Source organism: Serinus canaria, chromosome 3 (assembly GCF_022539315.1).
Source record: "Serinus canaria isolate serCan28SL12 chromosome 3, serCan2020, whole genome shotgun sequence".
Lineage (NCBI taxonomy): Eukaryota > Metazoa > Chordata > Aves > Passeriformes > Fringillidae > Serinus > Serinus canaria.
This window is the reverse complement of record NC_066316.1, coordinates 8,315,104-8,336,617: the sequence shown is the minus strand read 5'-3', so window position 1 is coordinate 8,336,617 and position 21,514 is coordinate 8,315,104. Positions and strand designations below refer to the sequence as shown.

The 21,514-nt window shown below is 38.2% G+C and overlaps 1 protein-coding gene across 3 annotated transcripts in view; it reads left to right on the top strand.

Annotated features, from left to right (window-relative positions):
- Positions 1-21,514, top strand: part of CDC42BPA (CDC42 binding protein kinase alpha) — a 180,328-nt gene that overhangs the window by 131,149 nt on the left and 27,665 nt on the right. For all 3 annotated transcript variants that reach the window (XM_050971951.1, XM_050971952.1, XM_009096149.4), the window contains 9 exons: positions 3,275-3,380; positions 3,944-4,092; positions 5,198-5,289; positions 7,854-7,930; positions 16,187-16,306; positions 17,019-17,099; positions 19,545-19,650; positions 20,416-20,552; positions 21,198-21,337. In XM_050971951.1, the coding sequence (XP_050827908.1) occupies positions 3,275-3,380; positions 3,944-4,092; positions 5,198-5,289; positions 7,854-7,930; positions 16,187-16,306; positions 17,019-17,099; positions 19,545-19,650; positions 20,416-20,552; positions 21,198-21,337 (1,008 nt within the window). The remainder of the gene's footprint in view (positions 1-3,274; positions 3,381-3,943; positions 4,093-5,197; positions 5,290-7,853; positions 7,931-16,186; positions 16,307-17,018; positions 17,100-19,544; positions 19,651-20,415; positions 20,553-21,197; positions 21,338-21,514) is intronic.

The window sequence follows — 21,514 nt, the reverse complement described above, 5'->3', positions numbered from 1 at the left end:
TTGAAATCTGTTTGCTCTCAGGAAAAAAAAAAATACACACCCAAATTGTGAACAAAATATAGCAAAAATTCTGTGCATCTTCAACTTTGAGTTAAGGAACTCAAAGCACGCAAAATTCTTAGATGTGCTATGTTTGAGGTAAGAATAGTCAGAAGTTAATTATGTTTAAAACAGAAATTCTGGAGGACAAGGTGAAATTTCAGGGCTTGGGAGCAGAGGGAAGTGTTAAAAATTTTTAAGGAAGTATTTTTAAAAAACAGATTTTATTGGAGACACCATGGAAAAAATTAAAAATTAAGTTGGAGACCTTGAGCATACTGGTACAACAACAGAAATTTAAAAGCATTGAGAGACTAAAGGAGTCACAACTGTCAGATTTCCTTGGGGCTTTTAAATCAGGTTAAACAGAGCTTGCTGTAAGACACCAGGGCTTTAAGACCACTTTTGAGCAAAATTCTTTAGTCTTCTGGGTCCATTTTGTATTGTAAAGGATCCCAGCAGGAGATCCAGTCTGACTTCCTGAGCATCCTGACAAACACCATACAGATAGCAGCCAGTGGTTAGGTGAAGGTTGTCATGATGTTGGCTCCAGCCAAAAAGTTAAATTTAATTTTACAGGAATTTGTACTATGGTGCTTTTCTGGGTTCTTTGCATTAAGGAACTAAATTTGCAAGGGCAATCATATTGAAAACAGAACAGTTAATCCAAATTTTCAGTAAAGAAAGAAGTGACTGGGTGGAACCTGAAGAACTTTTCTTTGGTCTCTTGCTGTGCTTGTCAGGGCTCTCTGTCAAAATGAGGACCAGGAGAGCAACATTAGTAAGAGTTAATTTGCCATTTTTGCACTTTTTAACTTTATTTTTGTTATTAAAGCCTACCAAATGGAACACCAGCAAAAGAGCAATATAAAGCTCTAAGAGCTCTTGGGTCCACATAATGTTTAATAATATATGCCATTATTGAGAGAATTTTGCCATCTAGTGGACAACAAACCCACCTCAGTTCCTAATTGTACTGCTTTAATTTGCTGTCGTCCACAGCTTGAGGAGTTCCCTTGAACTCAGTACAGATATTTGTAAATATTTACTTTATATTTTCATTTTCTAGATTTCTGCTTGTCTGTGGAACATCTTTTTGAGGTTTTTTTTCATGTGCAGCTTTTCAGCATTTGGAGCCTGAGGGTTCTGTGCACCATAAACCAAATAACTGAAGTGTTCCTTCACCTTCCATCAGGAAGGATCTGTGTGACATCATAAAATTGGATATAGAAATTGGACACTTTCTTCCTGCAAAGATTTTATGTGTCATTAAAAATAGAGAAAATGAGATGCTGATTCCTAAATCTCTTTCCCTCCTCATACATCAGGAAAATTTACACTCTACCTTGAGAGCCTCACATTCTTTTTATTTCTGCTTAAGCTTTTTTTCTTTTACAGTGTATTTAATTATGCACTCACTACCTCCAAAAAGCATCTTTAGCTACTTCTCACATCTTTTGCCCACTGTTACAGCCCAAGTGGTTTGTGTAGGCTCAGAATATCTTTACCAGATTGTCAAAATGTGTTATCCAGAATGTTCTGGGAAAAGAAGTTGGTATGCAACTTCCATTGAGTTCTGATGTACCTTGGGAAAAACAGTGACTCATTAATATAAAAACTCTCACTGACTTTTAATAGTCAGGACATGTAGGGTTTCCCTAGATTCCTCCCCACCTCTTGAACTAAATTATAAGCAGGAGACAAAGAAATGAAGGCTCAATAAATGATTGTGTTTTCATGTTGGGTGTGAGATTTGTGGAAAAGGGTTGCTAATTTTGTTTTTGGCTCCTCTGTATTACAGTAGTCTGTCTTCCTTAAATAAACCTTAAACTGCACACCCAAAAGTCACCATAACCTGCAGATATTTAGCCTGTGGCTTTCACAGTGTGATCTTGTCCTAAGGCCACTGTGGGAAAGCTCTTCAGTTCCTCCCTTGCCAATGACAGTTCAGAGGATGTGCTCCCTGACTTCCTTGCTTCCTGGCAACTATCTGTAAATCTGTGTTGAAACTTTTATAATTAATGGTAAATTTGCAAAGAGCACCATTTCCATGTTCTGTGTGTGTTTGAACCCTGTAGTATCAACCAGAAAAACTTACATTTCCTTGTAGGCACAGAGGGGGAATCACTTCCTGCTGGGAAGTCCAGCAGACTTAGGCTTAGAGTTACTTTTAAACATCAGGAAGCAAAGATAAGTTAACTTTCATGAAATAGAAAAAATATGTTCCCACTTGCCTTATATTTTATTTGAAGCTGTTTGAGGTTCAGTACTTTGAGCAGATCCTACACATTTCAGTGTTTGGTGTTGATAAGACTGAACTGTGATCAAGCTGTGGCATTGCCCTGCTGGTCTCCAGGGCAGCTCAGGAACTTGCATAAGGCCTGGTGTTGCAGAACCATTGCTCTTTTGTGGGCAAAATGAACATGTTTAGAGCCAGGCATGGAAGGAAACGAGGTGGGAGGGATGGTGTTGGGTTTTTTTCTGTTTGTTTGTTTTAGGTTTTTCATAAGTTACTTAGTTTCAGTGAGTTGATGTTTTTAGCAACTTTCTATGTTAGCACCTGAGGCAAAGTGAAGAAAGAGCCTTCTGTTGTGATTAATCACAGAAAGTTGTTGTTCTTTCTTTGTAACTGATGATCAAAGAAACTGAAAAACAGGCATGTCTCCACCTTGTTGTCTTTACACTCAGAAAACATGTCTGGGTAGAAAAAAAGCTCAGTGGATGAGAGAGCCTCTTCTGGCTTATGCTGTTTAATAACATTAAAAGTAGACTCTCCCTGCTTAATTAGGACTTCTGGAAGTAACATCATTGTTCATCTCCTAGTTCTCATAGTCAGTTGGTACAGTAAAGTTAACCACGAGTTCCAGTATTATCTGGACAGTTGAATCGTTAATTATTGGTTGTGAATTTTGTATTAATTTACTCCCTAAAAATAGATTGGAAGATTTCTTTCTCACAGTCTCAATTTCAGGTAGCTGATAGATAGTACTTCAATTTTCAGTCTTTGTCTTAGTGATGCATATTGTTTAATGGAACTCCACAAAGCAGCAAAGAATTAGTTCTGTGTGGTTTTCTCTTTGGGCTTTTGTTATTGTTGTTGTTTTTACCCTTTGGTTTTATGACTCTTTTTGTATTCTCTGTTTGTTTCTGGTTGTTGGTTTGTTGAAGTGACTTCTGTTTTTTCTTTAGAGTCTTTGGTTAAAACACCTTATTTTTTTCTTACGTAATCATTTAGGGTAAGTGATGAAAAAGATGCTCGAGGTTATCTTCAAGCCTTGGCCTCTAAAATGACAGAAGAGCTGGAAGCCCTGAGGAACTCCAGTTTGGGTGCAAGAGCTACAGTAAGACTTTACTTCCATATGTCAGAAGGTTTTTTCTTTGAAAAAAACACTGATTTGACAGTTTCAGCTGCAGCAATAATATGTCTGTAGAGTCTATGTTAATTGAAAATTAAACTTTCCTAGCTTCTGAATTACTGAATACCAAATTTCTTGTTTATCAAACACCAAGATCTTTATAATGTGGTTTTACCTATGTTACAGTTGAAGTAGCTACTATAATCAGATATTAATTTGTTCATGAAAACCTTCAAGTCTTTCACTTGTGAAACAAGTGAACACTTGGATGTCCTTTGTAGCTGTCATCTGGATTGAGGCACGTCAAAACCAGATTTCAAAAAATCTCTTTGCTTTTGAGATCAGCATAAAACATCAAATTTCTTACTTGAGTTCAGAAATGCTACTGCTAACGCTACTATTAATTTTAGATTATTTTGGAATTAATGAACTCTTACATTAAGGACATAGTAGACTGGGAAATGTAGTTGTTGAAGGTAGCTACACTCCTCATGTTCAACTTCCTTTCCTCTTACTCTTTCTGATCTAATTTGTTGGTTCTTTCCTAGGACATGCCCTGGAAGATGAGGCGCTTTGCAAAGCTGGATATGTCTGCAAGGCTGGAGCTCCAGTCTGCTCTTGATGCTGAAATCCGAGCCAAGCAGGCTATTCAGGATGAGCTGAACAAAGTCAAAGCTTCCTGTATCTCAACAGAGTGGTAAGACTGAGTTGTTCTCATGCAAATTTACTTCAGTACTTCCCAGGAAATGTCATCAAATCATTATTTTATCTGCCTTGTCTGTGGAAATTTGATCACCCAGATGAGAAAAAAACCCAACATCTCTCTGCATTGTTTGAACAGCTGAGCACTTCCTGGGAAAAGCAGAGATCTTGAGGACTTTCAGAGGGAGCACATTCTCTTTTAATAATATGATCTCTCCTAGTTGTGATAACAAATGCAAATCCATAGTTTGGGTTTGTGTCTTAGAATATATTCTTTTCCATTCTGCTGATAGCTGCACTGGGTTAGGTGGCTAAAATTAATTATTGCCTCCTGATTTGTACAGTAAGAAGTAATAATGGTTAATGGACTACTAAAAATTCTTCTATTCCTTCCTCACACCTCTCTCTTTCTCACTTTTACCTCACCACCCCCACCACAGAATCTATTCTGAGTGGTGTAATGCCTGAAACAGGAGTTGGTAGGAATTAATTCAATTTCTAGGTGTCCAGCTTCAGCTCAGAGCACTGCTGGGTTTTGCAGCTTTAGGAAAGCAGTAGGACAGAGCTGAGATTCAAGTGTGTTACCTGAAAATGGGAACATCTGGTTCACCTACCTTGAATGTTTTTCAGGCCAGGTAACGTGATGGCAGGCAGCACTGGAAATCCTACAAGAACAGGAGAACTAGTGTTTGCTTTGACAGGCAAGAATGAGAAATGTGCTGAAATTGCAGAGTAGAATTACCTCTCAGCTGTGAGTCAGAAAGCACTGAAACAACTAACTGTAAAGGAGCTGAGAAAAAAAATTAGTTCAGCTGAATCTATTTCTATCACAGGTACTTAATTAGCAAATAAATTTAATGAAAAACAGGACTTTCTAGAATATAAAAATACATACAGTCTTTTTTTCTCATTCACCTGGATACAAGCTCCTGCAATTACTTAGAAACTAGAAACATGAAAAACATGAACCTCTTTAATAGATAAATGGCTTTTTTCTGTAAACTGAACAGGTCCCAGTAGATTTATTCTGGTATTTGAAGACATCAGACTTGTATCTTGGCTTCTCAATATTTACATACATTTTTTGTGTTCTTTTGAAGTAAATTGCAAGAATCTGAGAAGAAGAACTTGGAGCTTTTGGCAGACATCGAAAGGCTGAAAAAGGAGACAGAAGAGCTTAGATCAGAAAAGGGTATGGCAACTGATATCCAAGTAAATAGAGTGTCACATTGGTGGGTGCATCTTATCAATCAAGTGTCACCTTGAAACTAAAATATGATATCAGCATGTGGGCACAACACTTGTGTGTCAAGATGTACCCACAGTAGTTGCATTTGCACTTCTGGTGCTTGTAATAGGCCTCAGTTTTGTTGGTACCTTTGAGCCAGTAAGGTGCAATTTGAGTTGGATTTGCATTGTTTTTATTTGGCCTGTGTATAGTGATTTACTGCCAGAAAACTGTTAGAATATAGATATATTTCTAACCTTTTCTCCTTTATGATGGGTGAAGGTATTTAGACATCAATACTGGTCATAGTGTTGTTCATCTCTGAGTGTTTTGGGTCTGTCTACACAGAGAGTAAACAACTGCAGAGGAATTCCTAGCATTTGTTTGTTTCTGGGATAACTCCATGGATAGGCTTTGCAGCCACACAGGGAGCAGTGTGGTCATGAGTGCTTTGCTGTGGTATTAAGAGTATGTTCTGGGGTTACTGTTGCTTCTGTCCAATACTATTTTGCATTGTTGCTGGGAGAAGAGACTTTTCTTGGGAATTCTGCATTGACAAAAACCAAAACATTAGAGTTGAATAATGATTTGGCTGAGTCTTTGCAGTTTCTGTAGTAGCTCTAATATTTGTGTCTTATGAGGCACATGGGAAGAAGTATTTTTCAGGCCAAATGGAATTACCTAATTTTCTGCAGTTCTGTGAACTCCAGAATTTAAATACCTTGGCAACAATTGCTGTAATGGGATGTCAAATGTTGTTCAGCTTTCCCAACTCAATGGCTGGTTGGTCAATAAAGTATTAGAGTTTACATTCATCTCCTATCTATAGGCCTTCAAGTGCTGACTAACTGGTAAAAATAGTTCAAACTTATACAGAACATTGAAAAATGGTGCCAGTTAGCAAATAAGACTCAGGGAATTGATACTCCCTCATCTTAATGCTTAGCACTGATACCAGGATTATTCTTCCTCCAAGTGCTTGGAGAGAATCTGTTGATAGCATCTCCCTGGAGACAAAAACACTCTGTCATGTTTAGGTTCTTGAACTTCCTTAAATATTATGCATGGTTTCTTGACTTCTGAAATCTTCCTTAGTGTTAAATAATGTTGTGAATTTATAATTAATATTTTACCCTATATTTTTTCCAGTGTTTAAAACCTTAGGTTTTAAGGTTTAAAACCTTATTGTTCTGGTGAAATAAACATTTACTCTTTGCTGAAAACAAGCAAGCTAAAAAGTGCTGTTCAAGGAAACATTAGTCATGTTTCTTAACAGAATTATATTAGTAATATTCTACTGCAATTATTCAAATAGTCTGATAGAAATACAGCCTAATCTAAATTGTGTCTGCCTTTCATTTGGTTTTCTCTTAAAAGAAGAAATATATTGCTGTTTGAATTATGAACTGTATAGAAGATTCAAATGTAGTCAGGGTACAGTGGAAGAGTAACTTGCAGTGTGTGGAAATTGATTTCTATGAAGGGATTATTTGGATTAGCACCTAATCCTTTCCTGTTTATAAATATATTTCAGAAATTCAAACAGGTGGGGAAAAGATTGCTGAGAGTGTTCCATAAAGTTGGTGATAGTTTGAAAATTGGTTTTAGTATTTTTCTGTGATTTTAGAGTATTTATATTTTAAAGAGGGAAGTGTTCTTTGTAACTTCATTCATTGTGGCTTATATTTAGAACACATAGGGTGATATGGCTAATTAGAGCAAGATGGTGGCATTTTTAAAAAGAAATAGGTAACTTCTGATAGCATTGTTTTGAGATGCACACAGTCCTGCAGGCTCTGGTCATAATAAATGCATATAAGAATGTGCATATATAACATGTTTATAGCATTGAGAAGAATAGAGTTCATACACATCTGTGAAGTATAAACCCCCACCCAGCAACTTGAATTAAAAAAGAAGGAGAAATAAAAAATACCAGTTGGAGCAAGTTGAAGTCAGAGCTGAGGTGTGGCAGCCCCTGCAGCTCCGGGGGAGGCAGCGTTCCTGCTCCGCTCGTGGCCGAGCATCCCTTCAGTGGGTGGTGTGACAGAAACCTCTGAAAGTGCCCCCAGGATTGTGCAGCTGCTGGGCACTCAGCAGGGAGAGGTGGCAGGCACAGAGCATGGCTCAAGGAACCCATCTGGTTTGGAAATGCCGTGGTTTTTCTGGCTGTCCTGCCGCAGTGAGATGTCCCACGTGTCACCAGGGCAGGGGTGGTGACATTAGTGTGTGGTGCAAAGGGACATGGGCACCTTAGAAACCAGTGCCCTCTGCATAACAGACATGGCACACAGTGTGTTTCCACATGGAGCTCACACCACACACATCCTAGCTTGGGACAGGTTGATTAAACATGTGCTTGTCCATTAAAAAAATCATTTACTCCTGAAAATAAACCAAATGTGCAGCTTATTTCAAAACATGTAGGTGCTTCAGGTGGACACTCAAAATTCTGACTCAGCAAGGCAAAGGTCCTCCATGAGAAGGTCATATTTTCTGTAGCTTATAAACCTGCTGCTGTTTTCTAGGTGTAAAGCACCAAGACTCACAGAATTCTTTCTTGGCATTTTTGAATGCGCCTACCTCTGCTCTGGATCAATTTGAAGTAAGTGCACAACTATTCTAACCTGGTTAGTCAGTGGAACTGCTGTTGTGTGCAGGTCCTGTGCATATTTGCTGAGGGTTTGCTCCTGTATTTTAATTGTATTGCACCAATAATATTTGTGTATAATAATTATTTATTGTTTACAGTGCTGGCTGTCTTCTGTTGAATGCTTGTAATCACAGTGAATTCTGTCTCAAACCTTGAATGCAGAAATTTGCCTGATTCTGCAGTGAACATGAAAAGCTTAGTTGTTCAAATGGCTTTTCTTAGTATTCAGAAAATGCTAAGTAATGCAGGCAGTGGTTTGGTAAAAACAAGGAAATACTAAATCATCCTTGATTGTGTCCCATGAAGTCATTAGTACTGTTTATTAGGTTGTTTTCATCATCTGTTCATTTTACACAGATCTGTAAAATCCAGCTAATTGCTATTCATTTCCTCTCCACAGATCCTTTTATTTAAAAAATGAATCTGTTTAATGCCTTTGTCACTTCTAGACAAAAGACCAGGATAGGTAGAAAGCCTGGCAGGAGAGAATTGAAACAATACTATACATTTATTATCTTCTTTTTTAATCAACAGTAAGCAGAGCATCATCTTTCTTTTAAAAGAACAGCTGAGGTGAAATATTGGTCAGACTGAATTCAGAGGATACAAGGCACCACATTAGACATTAATCTAAAGTTTGCCCAGTTTTTCCTGATGTAAATACAGCATCATCACATTTAGCTATGAAAGAACATAATCCCTGCTGTTACTGATGTCCCAAAATTCTCTTTCTTCTCATTATGTGTTCACTAATTCATTATTCTCTCTTGAAGTCCTCACAATTAACATAGTTTTTAAATTTCCTTTGTAATAATTTGTCTTATAAATTCCTTTCAATATAAGAATCCTGTTGAGACTATATCAATAATACTTTATTGAATAAATGCTGTAAAAACACTGGTTTCTTTACAGAACATTATTGTCTATGACAGGCAATTAATGAAAACTTACTGAGGTAACTATTACTGCCACTGGTTATTTACACTTCTTTAGTTTTGCACTTTTATTTATATTGAACAGTTTTCTTCATCCTTTTCTTTCTCTCTCTCTCTTTTTTTTACTGCTGTGTTCATTAAAATAGGATTCCTTTTCCTCCTCTTCATCCTCATTGATTGATTTTATGGATGACGTAAGTCTGACTTTCAACCCAGTAAATCCCTCAATAACAGATCACTTGATTGATTTGGAATATTCAAACATTAATGCAGTCAACTTAAAAAATCTGCACGTGCACTGGAGAGCAAAGTATTTCTGTAATAGCACTCTCACTCCTATTTATATAGAAAGGTGTTTTGTTTTGAAATAAATGCTTTTCTTTAGGTGCAGGTGAAGAATTTTTAATTGCAGACAGTTTCTCTGATGGGGAGAAGCTGCTTTTAGGCCTTGTCTCTTGATATGGCCTGCAAAAAACAGTTCCAAAATCATCAGCACATTTATGTATTTAATTCTTTTGCTTTGTATTATTCCTTTGTCATGAGTTGTTTCCATAAGTTTTCTAATCACTTCTCTTAAAAAGTTTCCCTTCCATACAGTTAATTTCTGTGTGCTCAGATAAAATATTTTCTGGTTTTTAACCTGCATTGTGAGAAATCATTTTCATTATGACTGAACTTAGTATTTTTTATTGCCATTTGAAATGCAGGTTTTCTGTCAGGACTTTTAAATATTTAAATATTTAAACTGTTTAAATATTCCCACTAGTTAATTGCATACTAAGAGAATTGAGTTAAAAGCTAAGAATTGACTGCATTATATTTCTTCCAAACTGAAGTAGTAGGCCCATAAAAGTAATTATTAATAAAATTTTTGAAATCCAGGTGTATAGACCCCCATCCATTACAGCTCTGTAGGAATAACTGTGTGTGTGTCTGTCTGTCTGTGCTCATAGATGTGTTTATACATATTATACATACATACATTCACACTTATTTATACATGTGTGTTGAACACAGTGTAATCCCATTGGCATTGAGATTAGATAAAGTTAATATTGTTTGAGAAATGTCTGCTGTGAAGGGTGTAGCAGAGAGGATGAGGTAAATGGGCCTTTTCTGCTGCTTTCAGTTCCTTTTACATACTCTGAAAAAATGCTTTTCTTCTGGATGCTTTCTCTCTGTAAATCATGTTTATACCTCAGGCAAAATGTGAAGGTTCATCTGTGGTGTCTTATTAGAAGGCACTATCCTGTTTTTTCTATAGCATACAGAAAGCTTCTGGCTTGCTGATAGTGTTGGAATTTTCTTACCAAAAAAAAAAAAAAAATAGAAAAAAAAAGTACAGTTTCCTGTTGTGTAAATCCACAAAAAAACCAAATAATATTTATATTGTTCATTAGGATTAAAGAAAACATGTTCTGTGTTACCTGATTATTAGGAGCACTTTGTTTGTATCAGCAGGTTCTTGAACAGAAATTTATCTTTTTAAATACCTAAAACACTCTCCAAAAAACCTGTTAAATTAGAAATAAAGTACATATGTGGTAGTTGCTGATAATGTTCTATTTTGCAAGGAGAAGCTTAGGACATGGATATTTTCATGGTCGCTCTAGTTAATTCTGAAGGACCTCAGTATTTTATTCCATATTTATTGTTGCTTGGTTTTGGGGATTTTTTTGGGGGGTTGCTTTTTGTTTTGTTTTGGTTTTGTTTTTGGTTTTTTGTTTGTTTGTTTTTTGTTTTTGTTTTTGTTTTTTTGAGAAGGCAATGTTTTTTCCACAAGCATTTTGACAATTTTGTTTTTTTTCTTTATGGAAGTGAGTAATTTTCCACTGCTGGCATGCATCCTTTCATAGCAATTCTTTTTGATTGGTTCACCCAGATCAGATCTTTGCAGACCTTTTAGTCTTGGGTAAAGGTTCAAGTATTAATATTTATATTATTTGCCTGTAGTTAGCTTCCTGCATATGGAGTCAAACTTTCTCTGTTCCATCTTCAATTTGAGTCCAACAGGAGTGGTTTTTTCCTCAGTTGCCCTGGGCAAAAGAAATCTCTGGGCTGGACTGGCCAGGGGCTCATGTCTTAACACCAAGGCAGAATTCTCTCTCATCTGACCAAACTGCAGAAAAAGTAGAGTTGGCTGCTCAAAGATGGGAAGAGCACCTTGCAGAGCAATCCAAGACATTCTGTCTTTGTTAGGAAGAGAGATCAAGCTGTTATCTGTGTTAGTAGATGAACAGTAATGTCATTCAGTTGTGCTGTGAAAGTTCTGCATCTTTGATTTATTGGACAATCACTTGATTCATTCATGGCATAACTTATAGGCTGAATTATCGAAATGAATGGTTATTTATGATTTATCTCATTGAGTTGGTTTAGTATCAATACATTAGATGGACTTAAATTAAAATGAGGCTATTAAAACTCCCTGCCCACTGGATGTGACCTCCATCCCCTTCCCAATGACTGTTACTGGCAGTGGTTACCTTGAAGGACAGCAGGACAGCATTTCTTGCAGCATCTGCACAAGAATTAACTTCTCTGTCAAACCTGAGAAGTCTGAGGGTCCTTTGGGGTCTTTGTACTAAGACAAGGAAGGATTAGAAGTGCTCAGGTCAGGCTCATGCAGTGCTGCAGTGTTGCATGGGGGTTCAGGAAAGCCTCTCTTTTCATCAAGAACCCCAAGTAAATCTTTCTGTAGGCCTGGATTGTTTCTTCAGACTCTGTGCCTCATTAAGGAAGGACAGCCTGTCTGTAAAATAATGTGCAGGTGCAGTTGCAAGGCATTCCTTGCAGGATCTCTGAAGTCTGTTCTGCACACAGATGTTCACACTGCACTGGGTTTCCTAGGGTGGGTATGTCTTGTGTGTCTGCCATCCAAATAACAGAACTATTTATAGCACTCTCTGAATGACTGCAGTTAATTCTAATTTTTCCAATGAGGAAAACAGTAGTTTTGCAATTTCTGCTGGAGAGAAATAAAAATAGATGTCCTGCTGCCTCTGTAGCCTGCAGATGCTGAGGAGAAAGTGGTGGCTCATTACTCAGATGAGCAGCACTCCCTGTTGGTTCCTGCCTGGAAATGATGCTGGGTCAGGTTGGCAGAACTGGTGCCTAAATCCTCCTAGCTGTGACAGCCCACACATTCAGAAACCATCCTGGTATGTCCTCTGCACACAGGGGAGTAGGAGTGTGTTTGCAGTCCCTGAATTCCAGTCTTTGGGGAGGGAAGTCACCCCCAGTGACTGTAAGAGACTAAACCCTGCTGCTGTCTCTCCTGTGTGTTGCAGGCTGTCTCAGTGACACTGTCTGGGTGTTAAGTCTCCTGTGTTCACAGAAGTGTCTGACAGTGGAAGTGTTGGGTTTTGTTTCTTTGCCAGGTGGATCTTTGTGAATCCCACTAGCTGTGAGAAGCAATCAACTCAGGTTTTATTTAAACCTGACTTGGTGATTATTTCATAGCAATAAAATTGAATCCCATTTTCCCTTGACAAAATTATTTTTCCCTCACTCTCAAAAATACTATTTTTTGCCCTGTTGCTAACACATTAGAAATTAGAAATAGATTTCTTAAGTCCTCCTGCTGTCTGTCCTCACATGCAGTCCCCATGGGCTTTGGCTAGACTAAACAAATCTGAGCTCTGCAAGTGGCCACAGAATAATAAATGGTGTTCTGAATTCTTATTATTGAACAGAATAAGTCATAGTGGTCTGTGGTGAGAGCCTTGACTTTACCTGCACGTTCATAATTAAGTTGAGTAAATCTGGTTCATAATGATACTTTAAATTGGACATATTGTGCCTCCAATAGATGACTTTATTCACCTTGTTCAAAGCACAGAGATGCCAACTGCAAATTAATGGTGCAGTGTAGTCTGCTATTGTCCAGTGTAAGACTGTTGACTTGGAATAGCTGTTCCTTCTTTTTTTAATGTTTCTTCCTTCTTGTTGGCCCAGAATAGCTTGGTTTTAAAATACTTGTAACAGTGAACACGCCTGTGTGTGTCTAAACACTCCCTGTGGAGATAGAGGGAGGAATTCTGAGGTGATGTATGTGTCCCTGTTTGGTTTTGTAACATATTCTCCTCCTTTCTCTGTTAAAGCGCTCTCCTTCCTGTATTCCAGCTAACAAAGGCAGACGTGTAAGAGGCTGTCTTACTCTATGTGGCCCTTGACTTTTTGCCTGTTTTGTCCATGCCTATGTTTAATGTATGGATTGTGTATTTACCTCACTGCATGTCTTGTGCTGCTGCTGCTGTTTGCTGCTGCTGCTGCTGTGCTTTTTGTTGTTTTACAGCTGTGGGCTCAAAGCTTTTGGACTATTTCATTTGGCAATCGTATGAGCAGAATATCTCTGAAACTGGAGAAGATGCTTTGGGTGCTTTCTCATTTCAGTGAAGCCCATGAGCAGAATATCTCTGAAACCGGAGAAGATGCTTTGGGTACTTTCTGATTTTAATGTGAAAGTTCTGTGTGGAAGCTGATCAGGCAGATGCAGGTTGGGAAGATGAGCAAACATCAAATGAGGGCCTGTTTTTTTCCTTGCCCTTAGCAGAGGGCATGTGTTAAGTCATGGGAATTGCCCATGGAAAGTCAAAGTTTGGCATCTGGGGGAACATCACAGCAAATGATAGAAAATATCACAGTACAAAGATAAATAAACATGAAGTGGGGAATTGAGTTAATGGAGCATCAAGGAGGATAGGAAAAATTCATCCAAAGAAAACAGAGATAGTTGTGTTGCAGCTGGTTAAGCTGGAAAGGTCTGTGGTGTTTCAATAATCAAGGTGGGTTTTTAAGCATGGATTTACACATGTTATCAAAGCAGACTCAGTGAGGATGAGTTCCTGCCAGTTATGCTATGTCCATTTTAATCTCATACTGCCACTTCTGTTTCTTTTATACAGATATGATGGAAGGGATAAGTAAGCATACAGAGCATTTCTGTTGAATGTTAATAAATAAACAGCTCTAATGATGTCCTTACCCATGCAGTTCAAAGCACACTGCTGACTCTCTCAGACAGGCTTACAGTAACTGGTTGTTTTTGTTGGTGGTGCCTCCAGTTCAGGAGTCCTCTCTCCTCCAGATGTGTTTATACACTGGCCAGCTTTGGCCCAGACCTGCAGAGTCCTGTGGAAGACAGCAAAGCTCTTGCAGTTTGGTAGGAAATAATGAAATCTGGTTTGGATTAGTTTAAAACCAGTCTGAAAGGTGCTAACATGGTCTTCATAAGCGGTTGAACATAGTTGAGTCAGGCTACTTTTGTGCTTGGTTCTTCTCATTAAAGCCAGGACCCCAAGATCACTGCTGCAATAGAGCTTAAGGCCCTTGTTTCTGCACTGAAGGTGGTGATTAAATTCCCTTCTGCAATGGTGGATCAGGTTCTCTGTGTTTTGTGGGCTTTTTGTGTTTGTAAGTAAGGTGAAAATGCATTTGTTACTGTTTCAGCAGTTGTCTTCAACCACAAAGGCTTTGTAGCACATTCCAGAAAGGTTCCATCACTGATATTAGGCTTGTACTACATTTTTTCATAGACATCATGAAAATTCTTTGGTATGCAGATGCTGCTTTGAAAGGGAAAGCCCTTGGAGTGTCTGGAAACATTTATGAAATGATAGATTAGATCTCTGAGTTTAACTTGTAGGAAAAAAGGAGTGTCTGTTTCTTGCTATGAAAAAATTTCCCTGTAGTTACTCACTAGGCTTATTTATTAGTAACATTTTGAAGGAGGAGGTAGAATTGTTGAAGGTTAAACTATCTTTGTGTGGACTCCAAGTTTTCACATGTTTAGACTGGATTAAAAAGTTTAAAATAATTGAAACACATTGCATTTGAGGATTTACTACTTAAGGCATCAGTGTTTCTAATACTGGGTAAAGCTTTCAATTATAATTTGCTTCTGATAAATCTGAGCACAAAATGTTCACTTTACTGCTATTTTTTGCCTGAATGCTTGAAACACATGATTTATGTGTAGTAAACAGGTGTATCCCATTGTGAAAATTTCCCATTTTCATTTCAGAAATGCTTGCAGGCATGTTAATATGCCTAAGCTGATTAAACTGATGAGCATTCTCCACCAGATAATTTTTTGGAAGGGTATGGTAAAACTAGAAGCCATCAGACTTAACTCACTATTTTAAAAAGAATAAAATAAAAAAAATTAAACTAGCAACTGCACCTGTTGGCTACCATGACTGAGCTCCTGCAGAGCAGGACTGTATGTGCATGTATAAAATTGGCTTGGCAATATAATTGATTCCCAAAAAGCAGTAAAGTTTGTGGAATTCTTGGTATTGTCAGTGGCAAATGAGATGAGAAACACTGGAATGTTCAAATGCGTTCTGTAAACATGGCTGCATATTTTAGTTTGTTTGCAAGCTAGGCAAATCCTTGGCAATGCAGAACTGATGATAGCATTGCTCCAGAAAATCAAGGCATGCCATGGAGCCTTCTGCAGGCCTGCAGCTTTTATTTTTACTATTACTGGGAAAAAAGCATTTTTACCTTTTTTTTTTTTTTTTTTTTAATCTAATATAGTTTTACATAGGAAACTTTGCAGAGATGTCCTGTTTTCAAGGAAGAATCCTGCCTTCTCTGATTTTTTCAGCTTTACTAACAAAAGATGACTTTTTACCCAGGCTGCCTCTTTGTACCTATGTGCCTTGTTCAGTGTAGCTCTGTGTTGGGCTTAGTTTCATTCTGTATATCAAGGACTAGGAAAACATTCCCCAGAAGAATCTGTGTTCCTGGTAAGGATGTTTCTGTAGTTCAAATGGGGTGCAAAGCCCCCTCAATTCTCTGTGAATATAGTTATCAGGATATACACTGCTCTGCCTTTTCTCCTTGTTTTCTCCTGAATATGTTTGCAGGAATTTACATGGGCTATGTGGAAATTCACTTCCAACAAATCCCTGCTACCAGTGGACTAAACCCAGTAGTGTTCAGAAAACATTCACCCTTGAAAAATGCTGAATTACCAAGTGTCTTCAAGTGGTTATCAGGGCCCTGACCTAGCAGTTCTTATGCATGTGCTCACCTCTCAGCAGAAGCCTTGGCGTGTTTACATGCAACAATTTTCATTCCATTTTGTTGCTTTTAATTAGGAAGTTGCTTAAAACTGAATTTTTATCCTCTCAGTTCTCTCTTAAGAATTCTACTGCTCCCATATCTTATTTTGGTAAGAGTTGAGAATTATTTTTTAATGATGCCTTTGATTTATTTCTTTGGTTGGTTTTTTTTTTTTTCCTCTCTTGAATTGTTCTCCTAGATTGATTCAGTTGAGAATTTTACATTGTCTAATACTCCATCACGGGATGAAGATAGCAAGTCTCACCTCCATTCAAGATCAAGGTCTCCTTCTACAGCCAGTGAGATTGAACCAATTGAGGTACTTCAGTGTTGAAAGATATTTGTCCTTTTTTTCTCTTTTTAGGAGTAACAGTTTCACTCATATAAAAAAGAGTACTTCAAGTCTTTTGTTTAAGGTGAAGCTAATTCTTCTGCAGCTAGACTGTTTAGGACTTTGTAATGGCCTTCTGCACTAGTGGTGAACTGTGTTTTGGGGAATGTTGTATTTCCTTTCACATATGGTTAATTAAATAGGGATGGAAAGTATGGAAGTATGGATCAATTACTAGTTATGGTCTCTTTTCCCAACATATCCTCCGTCATGAATATTTAAGAAATGTTGGCACAAAGATTGTTATAAGATAGTTTGTAGAAATACACTTTAAAGCCCTGGTGGAAGTCTTGTTATTATTAAATGTTAGCCAGAATCTGCAACTGTAATAATACATTGATGTAATAATTTATCCCCTTTCCCTGATTAAAAAAAATTAATGTGTGTTTTCTAATATTTTATATTAGCATATATCTAATCAGATGTTTCAGACAATGTGAAGTTGGTTTTAACATTTAGGAGATAAATCTTGCTAAGAAATAAGATTTATTTTTCTGAGTCCTGCATGAATCAGTTTGGTTTCATGGCTTGGATTCTGGGGAATGGGGTGGGTGGGACAACCTGCTCTTCTTCCTTTATCCAGGCTTTCTTTGGTAGTGTGTTCTTGATGTCTGATTGATGCTCTGGGTGCTCTGTGCAGGTTACAGATCATCCTCCCCGTTCAATTCACACGCCCACCATGAGGACAGCGTACGTTGGCTCGGGACTCTCTGCACCAAAGGTACCCTGGCAAGCATTGCCACTGCCTGTGCAGCAAGGGCAGCTGGCACTCCTGGGCTACAGCTTCAGGAGAGCTGGTTACACACTGATCCTACAGACCTGCCTGGAGGGGCATCTGGGAGATGAATATGTGGGGTGGTTTTGTGCAAGCTGGTTGCTCTCTAAAATTTAAACCCCTTGGTTCTTGCATGATGGGGTGTGACAATCTGCACTAGGAATTCCACAGGCATTTGATAGTAGGAGAAATAGTAGTTTGGACACCAGAAAGAGGTAAATGAGCTAGAATGTGAAGAAAGGAAAGTGCCATCCTTGGAAGAGAGTGTTTTCTGACATGTGTCTGGCCAACATGCCTCTCTACTCTTTGCATACAGGAAAGTCTCAGATTAGCATGTCTGTGTGACAGTGATTGCAGGGGGCCCAGGATGAGGGAAGAGATGAGAATCTTGACTCCATGTTTCAGAAGGCTGATTTATTATTGTATGATATATATTATAGTAAAACTGTACTAAAAGAATAGAATAAAGGATTTCATCAGAAGGCTGGCTAAGAATAGAAAAGGAATCACTAACAAAGGTTTGTCTCTGACTGAGACAGTCTGGACAGGTGAACTGTGATTGGCCATTAATTAGAAACAACCAGATGAGACCAATCCCAGATCCACCTGTTGCATTCCACAGCAGCAGATAATCATTGCTTACATTTTGTTCCTGAGGCCTCTCAGCTTCTCAGGAAGAAAAATCCTAAGTAAAGGATTTTACATAAAACATGTCTGTGACATGCTAATTAGATGTTTATTCTTGAGAAAAGGCAAAGAGTTTCCCTAAAAATGAAACACAGATTTGTCTGTTTTAAAGCAGTGTAGAGTGAGCACTACAGGAAGAGATTTCCAGTTTTCCTGTCTTTTGGCTTTTACATGCATAAATACTGATTTTCCATCAGTTGTTGAAATCATTTTGCTGTTGCTGAATAAGCCAGTTTCCCAGTGGATTATGTCTATTCAAGCAAATGAAGACTAAATACAAGCTTTAAAGGAAAAAAAAATTCTTGTGAAAGTTTTGAAAATGACTCAATGGTTTAGGAATCTTCTGTATATTTAAAAATAACGGTTTTTTAGTGCAACTAATAATGAAGTAAGCAAGCCTTTCTAGTAGATCTGTTTCTCTGCTTTGATAAATTGCAAAGTAGCAGAAGATTCATTTGGGTAAAAGAAAGCTAGAAATTTTGAGCAGACAGTGCTCTGTTGGCAGCATCTTAGTAGCTCAATTAAAAAAATACTTGAAGTGCACTTGGAATCATGTGAAATGGACTTTACTGTCTAGATAATTTAATTTTTGCAAACATTTTCCTCAATAAGTAATGACTTGCTTTATAATTTATTATGTCCCCTGAACAACCTTCTTACTTTTTGATTGCATCAGTGTTGAAAGCTGGGTGTTGTTTCCCTGCAAGTCTCAGAACATTCTGTAGACAGAATGCTGCCATTGTAACAGTAAAGCTGTCATTAAATATGGATAAGTTTGAGCCCTTAGCTGTGCTATCTTATGCTCTGAAAAACAGGAAAGTGAGTAAAATTTTAACATACCCACTCTCCAAAGTAGTCTGCAAAATTGTCCTGTTTGAGATCATGTAAATGATCAGATTTTTTGGGGACAGTCTTTGCACTGACCCTATGCTCTGGCCTTTCTTTATTTTTAACTCCCAGTTATTTGCTGGGAGTTTTTATACAAAAGCAAAGCAGCTTCCTGGATTTTATATAAGGCCATCTGTGAGTCATCCTGCCACATTGTGTGAGCCCTTAGCCTTTATATAGCAGCATCAGCATGGCCACCCTTGAGGAGAGGGAGAGAATGAAACCACTTACTCATGTACTCTGTGTTCCTACGAAATAATAAAAAAAGAGAAAGTCTTTCAAAATCAACTTCATCTATCAACTGCAGCTCTTGCTTTTAGATTGGGTGTTCTGGATTGCCCCTGCTAAACACCATGAAGGGGGGCTCTGTCAGGGCTTTCTGGCATAAAATTTTGAAGAAGTCTGCTGTTTTTCTTTTACCTAAGGCAGCACCCCTGAGAGAGGAGCACTGAGCTTGCAGCTTAGAAAATACTGTCATGGGTTGACCTGGTGACAGTCAGGTGCCCTCCAAGCACATGATGATTCACCTTCAACTTCTAAAGTGTAACAGAATCACTTGGGCAGCTTTCCTATCTGCAGTGGAGGCAAAATCATGTTCTGAGACAGGGTCCAGTTTCCATGGCTTTGTTAACAGAGGGTGGTTTAAATTATCAACAGTGGGCACAGTGGTAAGGAAGTTTTTTGGCTCAGATCTCATTTCAGCAAGCACAAAGAAGCTGCCTGATGAAGTGCACCTATACACCCTTGTCTGTGAAAGAAATAACTGTACTTGAGAAGTTTTACAGGTGGTAACATCCTTGTCTGCTCATTCCACAGCCTAAAGCTCACCAGTTTGTAGTGAAATCGTTTAATACACCAACAAAATGCAATCAGTGCACATCCCTGATGGTTGGTCTGATACGACAGGGCTGTACTTGTGAAGGTAAGCACTTGGGAGAGCACAAACAAGTGTGAACTGGAGTTCTTACAGATGCAAATGGCACAAGAAATGTAGTGTGGTGATGCAGGAGTCTTCTGCTTGTATTTTGAATAGCAGTATGTTCTCATGCTTCAGTTTTTAACAGTAGAAGCCAAACGCTATGAACATACATAAGAGATTGCCCAGTTATCCGGGGACACTCTTATTGCAGTTGGGGGTAGAAGTGCTTAGTTCAGTGTACTCCAAATAGCAATAAGGGCCACAGGTGGCACCAGAGGTGGCCCCCTGAGTGGTCAGCTATACTGACACCAGCTTTGCTTTATGTTGCAGGGCAAAATTTAAAACATCTATTCTGACTTATTCCAGAAAAAAAGCAGAATTGGTACTGAATGGCAATTATTCTTGTTTGTATGCACACAGAATGATGCTTGTTATTTAAAGGATGTTCCAGTTTTTTGTTTACTAGTAGAGTTGAGCCTAGAGGACATAATCGAGATTATGTTAGGCTCTTTCTTATCTGGGTGAAAGCAGGTGCATCCATAAACTATTAGAAAAAGAGAAATTTGGGATTTAGAGCAGATAAAAACATGAACTTCTGCTGTGTGCAGACTTATATTTCTGTCTGTAGCAAAGTTCAGTGAGATTATTCAGATGCTGGTCAAAAAAGGAAAGTGGGATTTCTTTGTAAATCTCATCATCATTATCTCAACTTTTGCATTGCACAAGAAATAACCATCCAGTCTTTTTGTTTCTTCTCCTCCTCACAAGTGTGTGGATTCTCTTGCCACGTGACCTGTGCAGACAAGGCTCCTGCAGTATGTCCAATCCCTCCTGAGCAGACTAAGGGACCTTTGGGAATAGATCCACAGAAAGGCATAGGAACAGCTTATGAAGGACATGTCCGGGTAAGTAGGGAGCAGCTGCATTTGGGGCACTTACATTAAATTCATTGTTTTCCAGAGCTGCTATTACTTTGAATATTGGGGGGATAGATTCAATTGCATTTTAGAGGAGCAGTTTGGAAACTAAGACCTAAATTTTCACAAAGCAACTCTTAGCAGTGTCAGCAGTGATCCTCTCTCCATCTCTGTTGGTCAGTGTGGTTTGGGTTGGTCTTGAGTAGTTCTATCTCTGGAGATCAGATCATCTTCCAGGCTCTGTGAGTTTTTTAAGTCTTTCTGCTAGTACTGTCTGTGGTTACTGATGTGGATATTTGCACAGAAATATTAAAATATTTACTCAGCTTAGTTTTGGCCATAATTCTGTGGCCAACTAGAGATGAGGTTTTTTTCCTCCATATTTCTTAATACAGCTCTGAATGAATTTGTGAATTGAGAAGAAAGAATCTGTGATGCTATTAATTTATTAAGTAATATATTGTCTGTCTGTGTTTGTTGGTCTTACTGCTCCTGGGCTCTTGCATATGTTGCTTAACATCATCACTGAATTAAACCTTTCCAGCCCAGATGAGCATACTGATTTTTGTGCTCCTTGATTTTTTGATTGCATCTAAACTTACAGAGAGCTGATCAGAATTTATTTTTCTAAAGGTCCCGAAGCCAGCTGGAGTAAAGAAAGGCTGGCAGAGAGCACTGGCAGTGATCTGTGATTTTAAACTCTTCCTGTATGATGTAGCAGAAGGAAAAGCATCTCAGCCCAGCGTGGTAGTGAGTCAGGTCATAGACATGAGGTAAGCTGTTTGGTGCTGGTGGGAGCTTGGCAGAGGCACTGGGAGGTTTTGTTCTGCTTTTCCTTTTTGTCAAATCAGTAAGCAAGCGGCAGAGCTTTTATGAAACCCTTTAATCCATGTTGAAAGGGATAAAAATATAAAACAGTAGTTAGCACTTATTTGGAGTTAGCCTGAACT